General features: G+C 45.8%; 1 protein-coding gene across 1 annotated transcript in view; it reads right to left on the minus strand.

Moving 5' to 3' along the window:
- The window catches only part of LOC126416121 (vacuolar protein sorting-associated protein 51 homolog), a 121,201-nt gene that overhangs the window by 24,145 nt on the left and 73,181 nt on the right, over positions 1-23,875 (minus strand). The window contains exon 9 of the mRNA XM_050083646.1: positions 20,258-20,513. Coding sequence (XP_049939603.1) covers positions 20,258-20,513 — 256 coding nt within the window. The remainder of the gene's footprint in view (positions 1-20,257; positions 20,514-23,875) is intronic.

Below are 23,875 nucleotides of genomic sequence, written 5' to 3' on the forward strand. Positions count from 1 at the left end.
GCTGTTTTGCCATTTTAATGTATACCTCCACCCATTCCACATACCTGAAAGTTTCCTTTCATAGTGGGATTTATGGAACGCAAGTAACTGAATAAATTAGTTAATTAATGAAGATAGGAATTTTGTTGGCCTTATCAAATAGTCTTCATGAAAAGAATTTATTCACTGGAGAAACATTGGACAAAGCGTATTAACGTAAAAGAGTATTGTGTTGAAATAAAAGTGCATATTTTAATCCAAAATCTACAGTCTTTCAATGGCAAGCCGAGAAATTTTCACATAGTCCTCGTAGTTGATCCAATGTTCTCATGATGCACTGCTGAGGCATATAGTTATGAAGCTCGAACATATAAATAAACAGTTCATCAACACCGATCCATAACTGAATGAAAGTTTGCAAGTGATAAATCAACATACAACTGACACTTGACAAGATCCTTTATTATATTTGATCTGCATAAAATAGTGTGATATTATAGCCATATTGAATGGAAAAACAGACTTATGAATAAACAATGTGTTATGGGGTCAATAATAATAATGAAAAAGCCATTCTATAAGGAAGAAAAGCAATAAACTGCTACCCATACACAATGCCACAATATAGGAGCTAACTTATAGTACTCGACTTTCAAGCATTGCTTTACATATTCTTAATGTATAATTTATACACATGAAATGTTGTTTGTGCAGTAATGCCCTCTGTATTTTTGCCTTCTGGAATGTATTTACTTCCTCTCACAGAGTTCTGTTTCCTGTTCGGCCCATGAAGTACCTACGCTGACTTTGCAGCGTAGAGACATTGACATACCAATGTAGATACTAAAGTGGTGGTGAAGGATGTCCTTACGCATGTGATGCCCCTATTTTTTGTTTCCTTTACCTAGTGTTAATTTTCGACTACCAAGGACCCAGCATTTCTGCAATGCTGACAGGAATGGTCATGCCTAAAAAGGAACAAAAGCAGTGGCAGCTACCTCTTATGTACACTTGCTAATTCAGGGCATAATTGTCCAGTTAGTGCCTGATCCCAAAGTTCAGACTAGGGTGTCGACCTATTCCAACCCTTCTTTAGCCTACACTGCTCAGATTGCAGACTTGCATGAGTTGATGGTGGCAACAACAGATATTCTTTCTGATAACTGGCAGGTGGCTCACTTAGGTGCATATGATTAACAGCACCTGGTGCCTTGCAGGGTATCCCAGATGGGCTTGCCATCCACCAAGTCACTGTATGGTGATGATTCCAGAGCAGTGACATTGCGGCACTGCCTCTCTTGACCAGTGCTGAGATCAGTGGGTTTGCATCAGTCACAGTGTTGTAATTTCTGCCCACAGTTATCTTTGGGTCCTCAGTATAATTCTCCTTCTGCTAATTGGGTTAGCCAGTGGTCTAGTCAGGACTGTCATTTGCTGCACATTCATTGGGACGGTCTGTACCTGGAAGGCATGTGTGGGGTATGCTACGGGATAGGCCAATTTGCAACTGTTTGTGACAGCGAGCCATGAGTCAGTCTCTGGATGCCCTTGAGTTCTCGCTGGACTGTGAGGCCATCCCTGCTGCCCTGTGTGGGTTATCACAGCCTATTTTGCTGAAATTGTTTGTGGAGAGGTGGCCGGTTGAATTTCATGTCAACATGGGAGTGACGGTCAGCTCATTCATTGAGATACGTACAGGCTCCTCGGGTGCCCAGAGTCGCAATGGCCACTGTGTCAGGTTGTGTCTTGTAGTAAACAGTGCACTCCTTTGTGGGGGCAATTCTTTAATGTGGAACAGCAACTTACATCGTTAATAATAAATTCACGAATGGCATAAAATATTTTTGGGCCTATTCTTCTTTTTGGCTTCCAGTTTGTTGACAAAGTGCATTTAATGTCTCAATCCACTTATTTTCATGATTTGGACTCCCTACTGCAATTATACGACCCACTGTTTGAGAACACTTTGGGTTGGGCTGAAAATTTCAAGGCACATGCTTCTCTTACACCATCAGTGGTACTGAAGTATTTTAGCCCCTGCCACAGTGCCTTCTACATCTACATCTACATCGATACTCCGCAAGCCACCCAACGGTGTGTGGCGGAGGGCACTTTACGTGCCACTGTCATTACCTCCCTTTCCTGTTCCAGTCGCGTATGGTTCGCGGGAAGAACGACTGTCTGAAAGCCTCCGTGCGCGCTCTAATCTCTCTAATTTTACATTCGTGATCTCCTCGGGAAGTATAAGTAGGGGGAAGCAATATATTCGATACCTCATCCAGAAACGCACCCTCTCGAAACCTGGCGAGCAAGCTACACCGCGATGCAGAGCGCCTCTCTTGCAGAGTCTGCCACTTGAGTTTATTAAACATCTCCGTAACGCTATCACGGTTACCAAATAACCCAGTGACGAAACGCGCCGCTCTTCTTTGGATCTTCTCTATCTCCTCCGTCAACCCGACCTGGTACGGATCCCACACTGATGAGCAATACTCAAGTATAGGTCGAACGAGTGTTTTGTAAGCCACCTCCTTTGTTGATGGACTACATTTTCTAAGCACTCTCCCAATGAATCTCAACCTGGTACCCCGCCTTACCAACAATTAGTTTTATATGATCATTCCACTTCAAATCGTTCCGTACGCATACTCCCAGATATTTTACAGAAGTAACTGCTACCAGTGTTTGTTCCGCTATCATATAATCATACAATAAGGGATCCTTCTTTCTATGTATTCGCAATACATTACATTTGTCTATGTTAAGGCTCAGTTGCCACTCCCTGCACCAAGTGCCTATCCGCTGCTGATCTTCCTGTATTTCGCTACAATTTTCTAATGCAGCAACTTCTCTGTATACTACAGCATCATCCGCGAAAAGCCGCATGGAACTTCCGACACTATCTACTAAGTCATTTATATATATTGTGAAAAGCAATGGTCCCATAACACTCCCCTGTGGCACGCCAGAGGTTACTTTAACGTCTGTAGACGTCTCTCCATTGATAACAACATGCTGTGTTCTGTTTGCTAAAAACTCTTCAATCCAGCCACACAGCTGGTCTGATATTCCGTAGGCTCTTACTTTGTTTATCAGGCGACAGTGCGGAACTGTATCGAACGCCTTCCGGAAGTCAAGAAAAATAGCATCTACCTGGGAGCCTGTATCTAATATTTTCTGGGTCTCATGAACAAATAAGGCGAGTTGGGTCTCACACGATCGCTGTTTCCGGAATCCATGTTGATTCCTACATAGTAGATTCTGGGTTTCCAGAAATGACATGATACGCGAGCAAAAAACATGTTCTAAAATTCTACAAGAGATCGACGTCAGAGATATAGGTGTATAGTTTTGCGCATCTGCTCGACGACCCTTCTTGAAGACTGGGACTATCTGTGCTCTTTTCCAATCATTTGGAACCCTCCGTTCCTCTAGAGACTTGCGGTACACGGCTGTTAGAAGGGGGGCAAGTTCTTTCGCGTACTCTGTGTAGAATCGAATTGGTATCCCGTCAGGTCCAGTGGACTTTCCTCTATTGAGTGATTCCAGTTGCTTTTCTATTCCTTGGACACTTATTTCGATGTCAGCCATTTTTTCGTTTGTGCGAGGATTTAGAGAAGGAACTGCAGTGCGGTCTTCCTCTGTGAAACAGCTTTGGAAAAAGGTGTTTAGTATTTCAGCTTTACGCGTGTCATCCTCTGTTTCAATGCCATCATCATCCCGTAGTGTCTGGATATGCTGTTTCGAGCCACTTACTGATTTAACGTAAGACCAGAACTTCCTAGGATTTTCTGTCAAGTCGGTACATAGAATTTTACTTTCGAATTCAATGAACGCTTCACGCATAGCCCTCCTTACGCTAACTTTGACATCGTTTAGCTTCTGTTTGTCTGAGAGGTTTTGGCTGCGTTTAAACTTGGAGTGGAGCTCTCTTTGCTTTCGCAGTAGTTTCCTAACTTTGTTGTTGTACCACGGTGGGTTTTTCCCGTCCCTCACAGTTTTACTCGGCACGTACCTGTCTAAAACGCATTTTACGATTGCCTTGAACTTTTTCCATAAACACTCAACATTGTCAGTGTCGGAACAGAAATTTTCGTTTTGATCTGTTAGGTAGTCTGAAATCTGCCTTCTATTACTCTTGCTAAACAGATAAACCTTCCTCCCTCTTTTTATATTCCTATTAACTTCCATATTCAGGGATGCTGCAACGGCCTTATGATCACTGATTCCCTGTTCTGTACATGCAGAGTCGAAAAGTTCGGGTCTGTTTGTTATCAGTAGGTCCAATATGTTATCTCCACGAGTTGGTTCTCTGTTTAATTTAATACAAAAGTCAAGTTGCAGCACTGGCAAGATCAAGGCACCATGTTTTCTATTCCATTGAGTCCGTAGGCCATCCTTTAGGTGATGATGCACAAGCCCAACAGCACTATATGACTTTGCAGTGATTTTAAACCAATGGTCAATGTGAAACGTGCCTTTGATATGTATCCATGTCCACAGACAGTGAAGTATTTGGTGAAGTTGTCTGTAGGCTAGAATTTTTTATGCTTCAATTTGCACATTGTCTACCTGTAGTTGCTGTAGATGCAGTCTCTTGGACTTTCTTGGTCCTCAACATTCTCTTTAGGCTTTACCAAATCAATTGCTTGCCTTTACGAATCTCGTCTGCACTGGGAATTTATAAACGGTATTTGGAGCAGTTGATTCAGGACATTCCCTGTTGTGTCAATACCTTGATGGCATTGGGTAACAGGCCATAGCAGAGAGGTGCATTTATGAAACTTCTAGTCAGTTTTCCACTGCCTCCTTGAGAATGGCTTTTGTTGCAAGCTGGAAAAGTGCAGTTTTTCTCCCCAAAGGTGCATTTTCTGGGACATGTAATCACCAAAGATGGCATCATCCTGACAGATGATCACATCAAAACTATTGTCAACCTGTGGGTGCCCAAGAACCTAAAGGAGCTCCAATCCTTTTTGGATAAGATTTTGTATTATGCTCAGTTCATTCCCTGATAATGCACATCTGCCATCCTCTTCACCAACTACACCAGAAGTGCATTAATTTTGTTTAATCTGCAAATTGTCAATGGGCTTTACAGACCCTGAAGCACTGTTTGTGCTTTTCTCCCTGTCTGGCTTCTTTTATGCTAGGTAAACCTGTAACCCTGGTGTCTGACAAAACCCAGTATGGCATTGGTGCAGTCCCGGCCCATCAGAACCCAGATGGCACAGAACGGCGCATTGCCTAAGCATCAGACACTTTCTGTTGTGCACTGTAATCACTCACAAGTGGAAAAGGAGACTCTGGCTACTATTTTTGGAGTTAATAAGTTTCATATTTCCTTATATGGAGCAAGGTTCCTCCTCATCACTGACTACAAGCTGTTAGTTTCCTTATTTGGCCCTCATTCCAAGCAGCCCAACAGGACTGCCCACCAACTGCAGACATGGGACCTTGTTAGGTTTGGGCTTTGGTGTGATGGGTGCTGTAGTTTTTTCCATGTGGGTGACTGTAGTGGTGTGGGAATAGGGGAAGTAAATGAGACTCATTTGAGTTAGTAACACTATCATTCAACTTAATTCCCACTGTTAAGTTCCCCACTAGGGTAGCCACTTGCTCACACACAGCCATTGATAATATCTTTATAGAAAAGTCCAATGAACAAAATTATATTACAAAACCAATAGTCAGTGGCCTCTCAGACCATAACATGCAGTTCCTTCTGTTAAATGTTAATACTGAACAGGATATAAAATCTGTTAAATCTGAGCTCAAGAGTGTAATTAATAAGCCAAAAATTGATTATTTTAGGACACTCCTCAGAGACATTCACTGGACTGATGTTTACAGTGCTCATGGCATGAATGAAAAATAAAACACTTTTGCTAATAAAGTGCTTACCATAGCCGAACACTGTTTTCTCCCAAAACTTCCCAACGTTAGAGCAAAGTCTACAAAGAAGCCATGGATTACTCGAGGAATAGGGGTATCTTGTAAAACAAAAAGAAAACTGTATCTGTCAATCCGAAACAGTTCCAATGTTGATGCTATAGCACATTACAAGAAATACTGCAAAATATTAAAGACTGTAATATGGATGTCAAAGCAAATATATTACAAGGAAAAGATAGTCATATCAGGTAACAAAATAAAGACAATATGGGATATAGTGAAGGAGGAGACCGGTAGAACCAGACATGAAGAGGAACAAATAGCATTAAGAGTAAATGATACATTGGTGACAGATGTGTATAGTGTTGCAGAACTTTTTAACAAACATTTTATAACTGTTACTGAAAAGATGGGGTTGTCATGTTCGGTAGATGCTGCTATGGAATACCTCAGACCAGACATTTCAAGTAACTTCCATAATATGAATTTGACCCTCACTACCCCAACAGAAATAATGTCCACCATAAAATTTTTAAAATCAAAAACATCTAGTGGGTATGATGAAATATCAACAAAGTTAATTAAAGAATGTGATTCTGAGCTAAGTAACATATTAACCTATCTGTGTAACCAGTCGTTTCTCAGTGGAATATTTCCTGAATGGCTGAAATATGCTGAAGTTAAGCCACTGTTTAAGAAGGGAGATAAAGAAATAGCATCAAATTTCCACCCAATTTCACTGTTGCCAGCATTCTCAAAAATTTTTGAAAAAGTAATGTACTGCTGGCTTTATAACCATCTTATCTCAAATAACATACTGTCAAAGTCACAGTTTGGATTTCTAAAAGGTTCTGATATAGAGAAGGCTATCTACACTTACAGTGAAAATGTGTTTAATTCGTTAGACAAAAAATTGCAGGCTACTGGTATATTTTGTGATCTGTCAAAGGTATTTGACTGTGTAAATCACAATATCCTTTTAAGTAAATTAGAATATTACAGTGTAACAGGAAATGCTGCAAAATGGTTCAAATCTTATATCTCTGGCAGGAAACAAAGGCTGTTATTAGGAAAGAGACAAGTATCAAGCTATCAGGCATCATCCAACTGGGATCTAATTACATGTGGGGTCCCACAAGGTTCCATTTTGGGGCCCTTATTTTTTCTTGTGTATATCAATGACCTTTCATCAATAACATTACCAGATGCCAAGTTCGTTTTGTTTGCCGATGATACAAACATTGCAATAAATAGCAAATCAAGTGTAGTCTTAGAAAGATCAGCTAATAAAATATTTGTGGACAATAATCACTGGTTCCTAGCCAATTCTTTGTCACTAAACTTTGAAAAAACACACTACATGCAGTTCAGAACTTGTAACGGGTGCCCCACGAGTATATGTCTAACATATGATGACAAGAAGGAGGAGGAGGATATTAGTGTTTAACGTCCCGTCAACAACGAGGTCATTAGAGACGGAGCGCAAGCTCGTGTTAGGGAAGGATGGGGAAGGAAATCGGCCGTGCCCTTTCAAAGGAACCATCCCAGCATTTGCCTGAAGCGATTTAGGGAAATCACGGAAAACCTAAATCAGGATGGCCGGAGACGGGATTGAACCGTCGTCCTCCCGAATGCGAGTCCAGTGTGCTAACCACTGCGCCACCTCGCTCGGTGATGACAAGAAGATAGAAGAAGTGGACAGTGTTAAATGCTTGGGATTACAGCTTGATAATAAATTCAACTGGGAGGAGCACACCACAGAACTGCTGAAGTGTCTTAACAAATCTCTGTTTGCAATGGGAATTTTGTCAGACATAGTGCAGTAGCCACCAGAAAGATCGCGGGAGGCGCACATCGGCACTGCGCGTCACGGACGGTAGTTGCCACAAGTAGAGTCCCGTCCACCAGAGGGCACGCGAGAATTCGGACGCGACCTCTGCCGGCATAACAACAACAACAACTCCGGCAGCACGGGCCGTGCCCAGTCAGTTAACATCGGCCATGCCTAGGATACAGTCCCGGTCTATGCTAAGTGAAGTGCGACGTAAACGTGAACAGTGTTACTACACAATTGGCGACGAGTTGAGTCGTTCTTTCACATGTTGCGTCGTTGTTCCGGTTTCGCAGCTTCTCCACGGCATGGAGGATTTAGTGCGAGTTTTGGTTGAGCAGCAGATGGAGCTCATGGCCACCATGAAACAAGTGCTTCCGGCATTGCTCTTCACGCCGTCTGCTCCAGCGCCGTTCCCTCCTCCCTTTCTCCCGTATGACGAGACAGCGGAGGATTGGGATGCATATGAACATCGCCTTCGGCAGCATTTTCAGGCGTTTCACGTTGCCGATGCGGAGGTATGTCGTGCTCTCTTCTTGTCTTGGATATCTCCCTCGCTGTATCAAGTTTTGCCCCTGATAGGGAGGTCCGGCAACGGGCTCTGCAGTTAGAAGACCCTTCCCTCAAGGAAGTCCTGTCCATTGCTCAATCGTATGAAGTCTCTCACGCCGCAGGTCAACAGCTGGAAGCGTGGTGCGACGTCACGGCGGTTCAGGGCGGCGCGGCCGCATCCACTGTGTCCGGGGTGGATGACGTGCGAGCGGTACAATCCAGCCATTACGGCCGCTCCCGCACGGCGCATAAACAGAATTCCGGCTGCCGGCTCCTGTTGCCATCCTGTGCGTCGTGCTATATACATCATGATCGGTCAGAGTGCTCCCAGCGTTGGGCCGTTTGCCGCAAATGTAATAAAAAAGGTCTCATTGCTAAAGTTTGCCGCTCAGCCTCAAAAGAATCAAAGGAAGCAGGTACAGAGGACATGGACGTTGACATTCAGGAAGTTTCATCGGGCCAGGCTCCCGACGCATCGGCACGCAAACTCTTTATCGAGGTGTCGGTTCATTCGCGCCGGTTACAACTGCAAGTACATACGGGCGCGGCAGTTTCCTTGTTGAATGCGCAAACTTATTCCGACCTTGGATCGTCCCCGTTGGCGCCAGTTTACCGGCGTCTACGTGGTTATGGTAAACAGTTCATTCCCCTCCTGGGTCAATTCACTACCGACGTGACTTACAAATCAGTCACTCGGCCTATTACTTTTATTGTTGTCAGTGATGCGAGCTCCGCTAACCTTTTTGGCCTGGATGCCTTTCAAGCTTTTGGTTTTTCTATCGCTGACACCATACAGTTGGTCTCCGAAGACGTTCCCTATCAATCATTGGAATCTTTGATCTCAGACTTTCCAGATATTTTTGAGGAGGGCCTGGGGCGTGTTTCAGATTTTGAAGCTCACTTAATGTTGAAGGTGTTGGCTCGCCCGCATTTTCTACGCGCGAGGCAGATTCCCTTGGCTCTCCGCCCTCAGGTAAAGGAAGAGCTAGACCGGCTGACAGCCCTAGGAGTCGTTCTTCGCATTTCTTCTAGTGAGTGGGCTTCACCCCTCGTTATTTTAAGGAAGTCCTCGGGAAAATTACGTCTTTGTGGCGATTTCAAGGCCACCATTAATTCCCAATTGGTGGTGGACACCTATCCTTTGCCTCGTGCTGATGAATTGTTCTCTGCCGTGGCGGGAGGCCAATATTTTTCGAAAATCGATCTTTCAGAGGCTTATCATCAGATACCACTTGATGAGGACTCCAAACGGCTGGCGGTTGTCAACACCCCGTTTGGCCTTTACCAATACCAGCGGTTGGCCTTCGGAATATCCAGTGGCCCGGCGATATTCCAGTGTTATCTTGAGCACGTCACGTCGACAATCCCTCATTGTATTAATTACCTGGATGACATAATTGTCACAGGCCACAGCACGAAGGAACACTTGCACAACCTTCGCACCCTCTTTCTCAAATTCAGGTCTGTGGGCTTGCGTTGCAACCTGCATAAGTCAAACTTCTTCCAACCGTCCATTGAGTATGTGGGCTACACCATCTCTCGGCATGGCATCCAGCCACTAGGAAGTTTGGTCCAAGGTATTGTCGACCTTCCTCGACCCGCTTCACTGAAAGAGTTACAAGCTTTTTTAGGCAAGATAGCCTATTACCACCAGTTCATTCCCCGGGCTTCCACCATAGCCCGCCCCCTGTACTGCCTTCTGCGCAACGGTGTTCCTTTTGATTGGTCGCCTGCATGCGAACGAGCGTTCACATCGTTGAAGGGCCTCCTCACGTCAGCGCCTTGTTTGGCTACTTTTGATCCCCATAAGCCGTTGGTCCTGGCTACAGATGCTTTGCAGTATGGGGTGGAGCTGGTCCTGGCCCGTCGCAATGCAGATGGTTCTGAGCAACCACTGGCGTTTGCATCTAAAACTCTTAGTCCCGCACAGGCCCATTACTCCCAGGTGGAAAAAGAGGCTTTGGCCATTGTCTACGCTGTTACCAAGCTTCACCCTTTCTTGTATGGCACGAAGTTTCAGTTAATCACTGACCATAAGCCGTTAATATCGTTATTTGGCCCCGCCTCTCAGATTCCGGATAGGGCGGCCCACAGACTACAGCGCTGGGCCTTGTTCCTCTCTAAGTACCATTATGACATTCATTTTCGCCCTACCGGACAGCATGCCAACGCCGACGCTCTTTCCCATCTTCCAGTGGGCCCGGATCCTATGTTCGATCGAGAGGAGATTATGTGTTTTCATTTGGATGTGGCGTCCCGCCAAGCGGTTGATGGCTTCCCGATCACTAGTTCTCGAGTCGCCAGAGAAACGGTGGTTCTCCGGCAAGTAGTTCGCCTCATTCAGCAGGGGTGGTCATCCCGCCCTCCGGGCCGGGCCTCGGACCCTCTTCGTAATTATTTTATTCTATGAGACCGCCTCTCGGTCTTGAAAGGAGTTCTCCTTCTGGCTCCCGATGATACAGCTCCTCGCGCGGTTGTTCCTGCAAGTTTACGAAGGGAAGTCCTCACGTTATTACATGCGGGGCACTGGGGTGTTTCCCGTACTAAAACCTTGGCTCTCAGACATGTGTACTGGCCCAGTATTGACAGAGAAATTGAGCACTTGGTGGCTGCCTGTTCCCAGTGTGCGAGCCAACAGGCATCTCCCAGGGCAGCGTTCTCTTCATGGCCGCCAGCAACCCAAGCATGGGAACGTGTTCACATCGATTTTGCGGGCCCGTTTCTCAATGGCTTTTGGCTCATTGTCATTGATGCTTATTCCCGATTCCCATATGTGGTTCGCTGCTCCTCAACCACTTCAGAAGTTGCAATCCAGGCACTAGCAAAAATCTTTTCTGTTCAAGGTCTGCCAATCACCCTGGTCTCGGACAATGGACCGCAGTTTATTTCGCAGACCTTCCAGGATTTTTGTAGGCGCTTCAGTATTTGGCACGTTTGCTCTCCCCCCTTCCATCCACAATCAAATGGGGAAGCCGAGTGCATGGTGCGCACATTTAAGACGCAGATGAAAAAGTATGTGCACAAATTTCCTGCGGAGGAAGCATTGACGTTTTTCCTGACGGCATACCGGACCACACCAATGGGAGAACGCAGCCCCGCAGAGCTCCTCCATGGGCGTCAACCTAGGACTGCTGCACCTCCTCCGGCCTGGTCCTCGCCAGTCTTTGCAAAATGGAGTACCTGGCTTCCCGCTGGGTATGTCGGTCTGGGCCCGTGGGTTTGGTCGCAATCCATGTTGGATACCGGCGGTGGTCCTGTGCCGAAATGGCCGCCGGCTCTATACCTTGCAGGCAGGGGACCGGGTGGTACGTCGTCACCAAAATCAGCTACGTCCACGTTTGGGCACCCACCCTCCGACCTCTCGGACACCGGCTTCCCCATTGCCGGCACCTGTGTTGGTTTCGCAGGGGACATTACCGCCTCTCCCCTCTGTGACTCTGCCGCACTGCGATGGTTCTCAGCCTTGGCAGCCTCCAGTAGCTCCAGCACCGGCATCGCCATCGTTCGAGATGCCCCAGCGAGAGCCGGCCCCCCTCGCAGGCCCGGTTTCTCAGGAGGCTGGTTCACATGTGGTCGTCCCTTCCCCATCATCCCCGCCACTGGGTCTTGCACCTCCCGAGGTGGAACAGGATCTGGAGTTCGACAGCTTGTCGCCCGTTCTGTCCCGGGCTCCGGTTGTGGGATGACGGGGTCCTCTTCATGTGGGTCACTTCCAGCCGTATTCGAAGGTTCCGGCTCGAGGGTTGGCAGATCCCCTCGACTCCAGCCTTCCAATGGATGTGGAGGTCATCGCTCCTGCCCGAAGCTCCACCTTCCGATGCAGTGGATCACAGTGGCTTCACCCCCCGAAAGAGGAGGAGTGCAATAGCCACCAGAAAGATCGCGGGAGGCACACATCGGCACGGCGCATCATGGACGGTAGTTGCCGCAAGTAGAGTCCCGTCCACCAGAGGGCAATCGAGAATTCGGACGCGACCTCTGCCAGCATAACAACAACAACAACTCCGGCAGCACGGGCCATGCCCAGTCAGTTAACATCGGGCATGCCTAGGACACAGTCCCGGTCTACACTAAGTGAAGTGCGACGTAAACGTGAACAGTGTTACTACACATAGGGGATATAAAAATGAAGAAGGTGGCATGCTATGCTTACTTTCATTCCATAATGTCATATGGGATTATTTTTTGGGGTAATTCATCAAGCCAAGCTAAAGTTTTCTGGGCACAAAAACGTGCAGTAAGAGTTATATGTGGTGTGAACTCAACAACATCCTGCAGAAGCCTGTTTAGGGAACTAGGTATACTAACTACTGCTTGCCAATATACTTATTCCTTAATGAAATTTGTCATTAAAAATATATCACTTTTTCAAACCAGCAGCTCAATTCATGGAATCAATACTAGAAATAAGAATAATCTTCACAAGGATTTAAAGTCACTTAGTCTTGTACAAAAAGGTGTGCATTATTCAGGAACAAACATTTTCAATAACTTGCCAGCAGCCATAAAAAGCTTAGCAACCAATGAAATTCAGTTTAAGAGAAGCCTAAAGGATTTATTGGTGGTCTCCTTCCCTCTTTCCTGATGAGGCAACAGCTTGTTGCGAAAGCTTGAATTTCATGTGTATGTTTGTGTGTCTATCAACCTGCCAGCACTTTCGTTCGGTAAGTCACATCATCTGTGTGTGTGTGTGTGTGTGTGTGTGTGTGTGTGTGTGTGTCTATATATATATATATATATATATATATATATATATATATATATATATATACACACACAAAATTCAAGCTTTCACAACAAACGGTTGCTTCATCAGGAAAGAGGGAAGGAGAGGGAAAGACGAAAGGATGTGGGTTTTAAGGGAGAGGGTAAGGAGTCATTCCAATCCCGGGAGCGGAAAGACTTACCTTAGGGGGAAAATAGGACAGGTATACACTCGCACACACACACACATATCCATCCGCACATACACAGACACAAGCAGACATTTGTAAAGGCAAAGAGTTTGGGCAGAGATGTCAGTCGGGGCGGAAGTAAAGAGGCAAAGATGTTGTTGAAAAACAGGTGAGGTATGAGCGGCGGCAACTTGAACAGCATGCCACCCTCCACCTTAAAAAACTATCCAATCTCCTGGTTTCCCACCTCCGGAAAGGCAACTCACTCACCCTTCACAACCTTTCCAGCAAACCTCAACCTCCTCTCATTGCACACAGACCCAGTCTCTCCCATCTACTCAATCTCCCACTTCCAGCTCCACTCCCTCCAAAACCTCAAAATCCCAATCAACACAATCTGGAACCACAACACCCTAATTCAGTAGTTAACCTTTCCTCCAAACCTATCTCCCAATCCGAAACCTCTGTCCTATCCAAAGGCCTCACCTTCAGCTCCACTCCCAGATTCAACCAAACAGCCCTTGTCAAAGATTTACTGTCCTACACTCGTACTCTCTGCTGGAAATATCACTTTGCCACGAAGAAAAATGATCCTAATCCTACTCCTAATGATCCAACTCCCCAAGACACTATCCAAATTGAACCCTGCCTGGAACAGTTCTGTCCTCTGTCACAGCGGGACCCACCTCCTCTTCCTCAAAATCACCTTCTCCAAACCATCCAGGTATTTCTGACTTCCAGCCTTGCCTCTCAATCCTTCTTAAAAAACCTTAATCCTACTCCCAACATCACCACTGCTGAAACCCAAGCTATCCGTGATCTGAAGGCTGACCGTTCCATCCTCATTCTTCCGGCGGACAAGGGTTCCACGACCGTGGTACTTGATCGTCTGGAGTAAGTGGCTGAGGGACTGTGTCAGCTTTCAGACAACACCACATACAAAGTTTGCCAAGGTAATCCCATTCCTGATGTCCAGGCAGAGCTTCAAGGAATCCTCAGAACCTTAGGCCCCCTACAAAACCTTTCACCTGACTCCATCAACCTCCTGACCCCACCGACACCCCGCACCCCTACCTTCTACCTTCTTCCTAAAATTCACAAACCCAATCATCCCGGCCGCTCCATTGTAGCTGGTTAACAAGCCCCCACAGAACGTATCTCTGCCTACGTAGATCAACACCTTCAACCCATCACATGCAGTCTCCCATCCTTCATCAAAGACACCAACCACTTTCTCGAACGCCTGGAATCCTTACCCAGTCTGTTACCCCCGGAAACCATCCTTGTAACCATTGATGCCACTTCCTTATACACAAATATACCGCACGTCCAGGGCCTCGCTGCGATGGAGCACTTCCTTTCACGCCGATCACCTGCCACCCTACCTAAAACCTCTTTCCTCATTACCTTAGCCAGCTTCATCCTGACCCACAACTTCTTCACTTTTGAAGGCCAAACATACCAACAATTAAAGGGAACAGCCATGGGTACTAGGATGGCCCCCTCGTACGCCAACCTATTCATGGGTCGCTTAGAGGAAGCCTTCTTGGTTACCCAGGCCTGCCAACCCAAAGTTTGGTACAGATTTATTGATGACATCTTCATGATCTGGACTCACAGTGAAGAAGAACTCCAGAATTTCCTCTCCAACCTCAACTCCTTTGGTTCCATCAGATTTACCTGGTCCTACTCCAAATCCCATGCCACTTTCCTTGATGTTGACCTCCATCTGTCCAATGGCCAGCTTCACACGTCTGTCCACATCAAACCCACCAACAAGCAACAGTACCTCCATTATGACAGCTGCCACCCATTCCACATCAAACGGTCCCTTCCCTACAGCCTACGTCTTCGTGGCAAATGAATCTGCTCCAGTCCGGAATCCCTGAACCATTACACCAACAACCTGAAAACAGCTTTCGCATCCCGCAACTACCCTCCCGACCTGGTACAGAAGCAAATAACCAGACCCACTTCCTCATCCCCTCAAACCCAGAACCTCCCACAGAAGAACCACAAAAGTGCCCCACTTGTGACAGGATACTTTCCGGGACTGGATCAGACTCTGAATGTGGCTCTCCAGCAGGGATACGACTTCCTCAAATCCTGCCCTGAAATGAGATCCATCCTTCACGAAATCCTCCCCACTCCATCAAGAGTGTCTTTCCGCCGTCCACCTAACCTTCGTAACCTCTTAGTTCATCCCTATGAAATCCCCAAACCACCTTCCCTACCGTCTGGCTCCTACCCTTGTAACCGCCCCCGGTGTAAAACCTGTCCCATGCACCCTCCCACCACCACCTACTCCAGTCCTGTAACCCGGAAGGCGTACACGATCAAAGGCAGAGCCACGTGTGAAAGCACCCACGTGATTTACCAACTGACCTGCCTACACTGTGAAGCTTTCCTATGTGGGAATGACCAGCAACAAACTGTCCATTTGCATGAATGGACACAGGCAGACAGTGTTTGTTGGTAATGAGGATCACCCTGTGGCTAAACATGCCTTGGTGCACGGCCAGCACATCTTGGCACAGTGTTACACCGTCCGGGTTATCTGGATACTTCCCACTAACACCAACCTGTCAGAACTCCGGAGATGGGAACTTGCCCTTCAGTATATCCTTTCTTCTCGTTATCCGCCAGGCCTAAACCTCCACTAATTTCAATTTGCCGCCGCTCATACCTCACCTGTCTTTCAACAACATCTTTGCCTCTGTACTTCTGCCTCGACTGACATCTCTGCCCAAACTCTTTGCCTTTACCAATGTCTGCTTGTGTCTGTGTATGTGCGGATGGTTATGTGTGTGTGTGTGTGTGTGTGTGTGTGTGTGTGTGTGTGGGCGCGCGCGCGCGCGCGCGCGCGCGCGCGCGAGTGTATACCTGTCCTTTTTCCCCCTAAGGTAAGTCTTTCCGGTCCCGGGATTGGAATGAATCCTTACCCTCTCCCTTAAAACCCACAGCCTTTCGTCTTTCCCTCTCCTTCCCTCTTTCCTGATGAAGCAACCGTTTGTTGCGAAAGCTTGAATTTTGTGTGTATGTTTGTGTTTGTTTGTGTGTCTATCGACCTGCCAGCACTTTCGTTCGGTAAGTCACATCATCTGTTTTTTTAGATATTTATACAAGTCAGTTGGTTTTACTGAGAAATTCATCAATGGAGTAGAAGGAGTTGACCACCAATAAATCCTTTAGGCTTCTCTTAAACTGAATTTCATTGGTTGCTAAGCTTTTTATGGCTGCTGGCAAGTTATTGAAAATGTTTGTTCCTGAATAATGCACACCTTTTTGTACAAGACTAAGTGACTTTAAATCCTTGTGAAGATTATTCTTATTTCTAGTATTGATTCCATGAATTGAGCTGTTGGTTTGAAAAAGTGATATATTTTTAATGGCAAATTTCATTAAGGAATAAATATATTGGGAAGCAGTAGTTAGTATGCCTAGTTCCCTAAACAGGCTTCTGCAGGATGTTCTGTGGAATGGTACATTAGCTTATTTGTTTTAGTCGTAAATATTTGTCATCTATTATTGTTTTTCTGATTATTGCTATGATATTTGTTAATGCTCCACTGCCTAGCATGCCAATGATTATGCACTATCGCAGCTACTGGTGGGACCCAATCTAGAATTTGGTGAGCAAGAGGCTCTCATGTTCATGTCAAATGATGCCTTATAGCAAACCCTGTCGGATTTTTCCTTGACAGCACTGGAAGTCATGATCACCATGGCGGCTGACCCACTTTTCCCGAAAATCATTTCAGTAGTCCAGGTGGCTGGAGTGTTTCTCTTTGGGTGTGGATCCAGTGTAGCATACACTTTTTTCTCCTGTGTGATCAATTCAAATTGTCCCTTGCCAAAGAGGAGTAATGCTGTTTAGTGGTTGTCCCCCTGGCATTGTGCCCTCGCATGTTCCAGCTGCTGCATGCATTGCACTGTGGTATGACTTGTATGGAGACACTGGCACGTCGTCTCACCTATTGGTCTACGATCGATTGTGACATCGAATGTCTGGAGCATACTTGCGGGAATTGTGCACAAAAACAGGTTGCACTGTCACAATAGTTTCCTCCTTGGCTACTCCCAGTACATTCTTGGGACAGGGTGCTTGCCAATTTCAAATGTCTGGTTTTGGACAGCATGTAGTGGTTGTTGATGGATGATGCATTATCCGATTTCCCAGATGTAGCCAAGCTGGCCCCCATATCATCAACCGCCACTGCTCGTGAATTGTTGGTTATTTTTGCCACTGAGACATCCCCCAGGACTATAGTGCCTGATACCAACAGGCAATTTGTGTCACAGGAATCCGAAGACTTTTGCATTTGTAACAGAATCCAGCATCTGGCTACTGCCCCAATTTACCAGGCTTCTATCTCAGAGGTGGAGTGCTTCATGCATACATTCAAGACCAAAATGAAGAAGTCAGTGTCTGCATGTTTGCATGAGGATGTATTGTCATCGACTTTTCTGGCTATGCGCTGGGTGACGCCAGTCAACAGACGCAGTCCGGTACAGTGTTTGCATGGACACCAGCTGAGGGGTCTAGTGGATTTGTTGCACCCTAAGTCACATGCCATGGGCAATCATGGCCCACTGCATTTTCATCCTGGGGCTGCTGTTAGGGCCTGGTCCTTTTGCCAACAGCAGAGGTGGCTGCCTGGTGCCACAAAGGTCGGCAGTTATTTGTGGTGTAGGGAGCAGCTAACCTGTAATGCAAATCAGTTGCACCCTGTCCTATTAGGACATCACTGCCATTGTGTTCTGGTCCACCGGGTGGCAGCAATGGTCACGACGTCATTCCAAGAGTGGTCTCCCACTTGCAGGGGCGTGCTTCCATGTTGCCGCACTTTCCACTGTCCTCCTGTTGCCTGCAGCCTCAAGTCCCAGTCATGCTCACACCTGCTGATGTAGAGCCAATGGATTTTGATCCACCCTCCCCTCCTCCTGCTTCACCACCTTCTCCTCGCCCCCCCCCCCTCCCCCCTCACCAATCGAGATGGCCTCAATGGCCTCACCTCCAAAGCTGCAGTGGAACCCCACTGCTTCAGCCTCTATGCCCTTCCGCCCTTCCAGTGGAAACAGCAGTGTCAGCATTACCCCCTTTGGTGGTAAATCTGTTGTCATGTTCTCCAGCAGCCTCTCCAGTTCTGTGCCAGAGGTCATGGCTCAAGCCCAGCCATTTTCGGCTCTACGTGGCTGTCTCAGGTTTGAGGGATTTAGTATCTCCACCAGCGGACATTGTGATGGAGGAGACAGATGAGCTGGCCTTTGCAGCACTGCGGAACAGTGTGGAAAGCTCCTATTGAAGGCGTGTGTGCCACGTTCCATGGGCAGGCCCTCTGACACAGGTGTTTATCTGAAGGCAGCAGTAAGCTGAGCAGGCCAGTGCTTACTCTGAGTTCAACTGCTGGGGACCTCATGCTGTTCATAATGCCTAATGTTGTTGCCTAGTACTCAGTTGATAGGCACCCATGCCAGCAGTGTCCTGAGTTATCCCCATGCACATCTCTACAAGGGTTCAGACTGTCTGCTTTCTGGATATTGACTCACATTGTGAGTTTTCATTTCCTCTTACAGATTTCTGCTCCCCAGTTATTACTGAACCACCATCAGCCCATGAAGTACTTGTACTGACTGTTGTGTAGTGGCATTGTTACACACGTGCAGATACTAAACTATCTCACCCTTGAATGACATTCTGAGCCATGAATAATGTAGAATTCACATCCCACGTGTAGAAGGAGCTAGTTATGTACTAACTGATTTAAAAAACTAAGATGTGGGCACCTGATACAGCCAGTAGGCTCCTGGTACTAGTATGATGAATACGCATTATCACTGAGTGTCCCATGATCAAACCATTTACAAGTATTTCTTTACGTTTTCCAGTGGATAGAATATTACACCATCTTTCGGGCATGCATCCTTGGCAGTATTATTTCTTCTTCAGATATTTTGGCTGATAACCATACAGTAATGTTAAAGGTGAGTTGCTCACAGAATTAAAACAACTTGACACAATACTGTAGAGTAACTGCACGTGTGTCGGAGAAGAGACTGTCAGCAACAAGATTGTCAGTCACACATAAAACTTAATACATGCAAAAATAAACCATAGCAAGTGGCGAGTCAGTAAATCCATGGTGCTCACAAATCATGCGGTTAATTATTTAAATGGAAGACTCAAAACAATAATTCCTCTGGGATAACAGATTTGAAATGAGTGATTGCTATGATTTGTCAACATGGAAACCCTCATCTCAGTTGAGCAGGTTGTCTGCTAATTGTATTTCCACAGCCTCCTTGACAATTGAATCCCAGTAGGATGAAGCCACTGCCAATATCTTGGCTTTCCTATGATCCATGGAATGGTCAGTGGAATTACAATGTTCAGCCACTGTGATTTATTGGGCTGCAAAAGCTGGATGTGTCCCTGGTCTCTGGTGCACCGTCCTAGTACAGCAGGTAACTTTCACTAGACTGACAAGAAATTTCATAAATACCCACCTTTAATAAAAGCACATCATCTTTTACAGATCCCAGAAGATTTGTCATTTTGGGCAGTAGATGAAAGATTGCATCTATTTCAAGCTTCTTCATTATTCTGCCGATTCTTGAAGAACCATTTTACACATAAGGGGATACAAAACATGGAAACCATCCATTTCATGTCTATGCTCTCAGAGGAATTATTGTTTTGAGTCTTTACTGCCCAGTATTCAACATATGCCATCCTTTTTAAAGATTAATCACATCATTCGTAAGCACTGAGTATTTGCTGACTCAGCACTTGCTACGTTTTATTCTTAGGTGCATAAAGTTTTATCTATGACAGACGTTCTTGTGTTGACTATCTTATCTCTGATGCACATGCGATTACTTCACAGTGTTTCGTCAAGTGGTTCTAATTTTGTCACCAACTCACCCTGAAGATGGCTGTAAGATTAACAGCAGAAAAACTCGAAGAAGAAATTGTACTGTCCCAGATGCATACCCGAATGATGATGGAACAAAATAATGGTGATAGTCTAATTCCAACAGTTACATACATCTATAAAAGCTGCTATGTAGCATTAAATTACACATAAGAAAATGAGAAACATACCAATAAATCCTGCAGAATGCCTTTCACTTTTTCGACAGTGGCAAGCACTAGAGAGGCCTGCATCTCAGGTAAGGAACTGGAGAGTGTGTCGACTTGGCCAGACCCATTGGCTGATCCAACTCTGGCCAGAGGTGCAGGAGATGCCGCGAGGCCTTGCCTGACCCGAGACAATGCATCTGCCAGGTGGGCCTTCAGAGCTTGCGAATGGGCTCGACATTGGCGACGTGCAGCCTTCAGTACTATCTCTGTACCTGTCCTAACAAATTTAACACCACTATGCATCAGTGACTGTGAAATCATTAAATACACATGGATTATAAACTACCAATTAGTTAAACTCTGTGTGAGCTGCAAATCTATGCTAACATAAAAATGTGCTGTTGTCTGCATCCATATTTTTGTTACTAAACAGCACATTAACTGCTGAACCACAGCTCAAAATTTGTGTGAATACAGCTAATTACATCTGGTTCCCACTTAGGCCTATTGCTGTTGTGAAAATTTTCACCATCTCAAGACGACAGACATTCATATGTCAGCACGAACTTCCAGCAAGAAATTTCCAATTACTTTTCTGTTTTGGATTAGAGCTGACTCATTACTGTCATTTCTAACAGCAAAATTCAGGATTCTTAATGTAATTTTCTGCAGAAATGCACAAATGTATGTTTTCTGTACCTTCAGTCATCTAATAACAGAAAAGGTACATACATATAATTTTTTTATTACAGTCTATTGTTGTGTCTTTCTTTACAAAGTATTAAAAATAAAGTAGTTGTCACAGATTTATCTCCACCTGACACTATGTCAAGCTTTCACAAAAAAGGTACATGCATTTTTTATGTATCTTCAACTGCTTCAGAGAAAATTGAAAGAAACAGTTTACTACCTATTTAAAAAAAAAATAAACTAGCTTAATGGCTTACTGCATTGATTTTTCTCAACCTTACCTCAGATTATATGCCCAATGAATGTCATTTGCTCTTTACCTGTATGTTTAATAGTTTAGACAATGGAAACTCCAGGTAGAAATATCAACTATGTAGGAGAAGATAGATTGCTACTTACTGTAAAAAAGACACATTATGTTGCAGGTGGGTAAAATTAAAAGATACTTACACAAAGCTTTCAGTCACAGCCTTCAACAGCAAAACAGGAACAGAGAAACACACAGCATTCATACACACAAGCAAGCACACCTGATGCACACATGACTGCCAACTCCTACAACTCGGGGACACAATGCAGCTATCACATGTGATGAAAGCAGCAATCTGGAGGGGGCGGGCAAGGGGAAGGGATAGTAGTGTATGGGTGAGTGGAGAGAGGAATGCTGTCTGGTGGGAGTGTGCAGGGACAAGAGTGCCAACAGGTGAAGTGCCAGGAGGGTGTAGGGCAGGAAGATGAGGAAAAAAGGAACAAAAAGGAGAGGAGGGGGGAAAGATGGGTGGGTGAGTTGGCAGAGGGTGGCAAACAAAGAAGCTGGGAGATGAGAACGGGGAGGAGATAATATGACAGAGGGGGTGGAAACTGTTGGTGGAGGGTGTGGGGACAGTATGATGCCTTAGGTTGTGTCTGGGTTAATTACAGGAGTGGAGAATGTGTTGTAAGGATAACTCCCATCTGTACAATTCAGAAAAGCTGGTCACATTTGGCAGTGGCTGTTCATCCTGGAGGACAGCTGGTTGGTAGTCCTACCAATATAAAAACCTGTGCAATGATTGCAGCACAGCTGGTAAATGACATGGATGCTTTCAGGGAGGCCTGGCCCCTGATGGTGTAGAATAAACCTGTGACAGGACTGGAATAGGAAGTGCTGAGTGTGTGGACTGGTAAGGTCTTGCACCTGGGTCTCCCCCAGGGATATGATCCTTTTGGCAAGGGGTTGGGATTGGGAGAGACATAGGGATGGACTAGGATATTGTAGAGGTTGGGTGGATGAGAGAACACCAGCTTAGGGAGGGGTGGGAAGCACCTCTGGTAGAATGTCTCTCATTTCAGGGCATGATGATAGATAATCCAACACCCTGGTGAAGGATGTGGTTCAGCTGTTACAATCTAGATGATACTGAGTGACAAAGGAGACACCCCTTTGTGGCTGGTCCCTGGGGGGCGGTGTGAGGATTGGGGGTGTGAGGAGAACAGGAATGGGGGATCGGTTTGCGGACTAGGTATGGGGGATAGTGCATGTCTGTGGAGGCCTTGGTGAGACCCTTAGTATACTGAGCAAGGGAGTTCTTGTCACTGCTGATACATTGTACCCAGGTGGTCAGGCTGTATGGGATGGATTTTTTGGCGTGGAAGGTACGACAGCTCTCAAAGATGCAGGTACTGTCAGTGGTTGGTGGATTTAATATGGACAGAGGTGCTGATGGATCCATCAGAGAGGAGTAGGAGGTCAACATCTACAAAGGTGGCAAGTTGAGTTGAGGATTATCAGGTGAAGCGGGTGGGAGAGAAGACGTTGACGTTGTGAAGGAACGACGATAGGGTGTCTTGACCCTACGTCCAGATCATGAAGATCTAATCAATGAACCTGAAACCAGACTAAGAGTCTGGCGTTTTGGGAGGCTAGGAAGGTCTCCTCTAGATGGCCCATGAAAAGGTTGGCATAGGAGATTGCCCACAGCTGTGTTGTGGATTGTTTGCATACCTCCCTTCAAAGGAGAAGTAGTTGTGGGTTAGGATACAGTTGAAAGGTGTATGAGGAATGGGGTAGTAGGTCTGAAGGATGTTGGAAAAAGTAGTGATCAATAGCAGTAAGACCACTGGTATGAGGGATGCTGGTATACAGGGAGGTGACGTCAACAGTTATGACTAGGGATCCAGGGTAAAGGGGTTGGGATGGTGGAGAGTCAGTGAAAGAAGTGGTTGGTATCTTTGATGCATGATGCTAGATTATGCGCAACTGGTTGGAGGTGTTGGTCAATGAGGGCTGAAATTATTTCAGTGGGATCGCAAAAACAAGCCATAATGGGGCATCCAGGATTGCTGGGTTTGGAGATTTTGAGGAGCACATAGGAGGTGGGTGTGTGGAGAGTCACAGGGATTAGGAGGGAAATGGGTTCATGGGAGAGGTTCTGGGAGGGGCCTAAGGCTTTAAGTAGGCATTGGATGTTGTGATGGACTTCTGGGATGAGATCACTCTGACAGAGTTTATAGGTGGAGGAGTCAGATAATTGGCAAACACCCTCTGCCAAATAGTCACCATGATTCATAATGATGGTGGTGGAACCCAGCTGCTTACCTGACATTTTTAACTTGCCATATCCCCTAAAACGCCCTACCAACACGCCACCAAATCCAGAGCTAAAACATTCCCGTAACACTGTTGTTAAGCTTTTCTCCTAAACTATCAGCTTCACAGAAGTTTCAGCCTAGCCAAAGACCTCATCTTTAGCTGTACATCCAAATTTAACCATGCTTGACTGATGAAAGATATACAATCCACCCAATCCTTACAGTAGAAGCACTTCTTTGCTGACAATCCCACCATCCAAAACCAACCTAATTCCAACATCGAACCCTGCCTCTGCCAGTTCACACCACCATCCAATAGTGATCCTGTCTCCCCCCCAACTGCTCCCACCTTCCAGGAATTCCCTACCTTCAACTTAG

The sequence above is a fragment of the Schistocerca serialis genome, chromosome 8 (genome assembly GCF_023864345.2).
Source record: "Schistocerca serialis cubense isolate TAMUIC-IGC-003099 chromosome 8, iqSchSeri2.2, whole genome shotgun sequence".
Classification (NCBI taxonomy): domain Eukaryota; kingdom Metazoa; phylum Arthropoda; class Insecta; order Orthoptera; family Acrididae; genus Schistocerca; species Schistocerca serialis.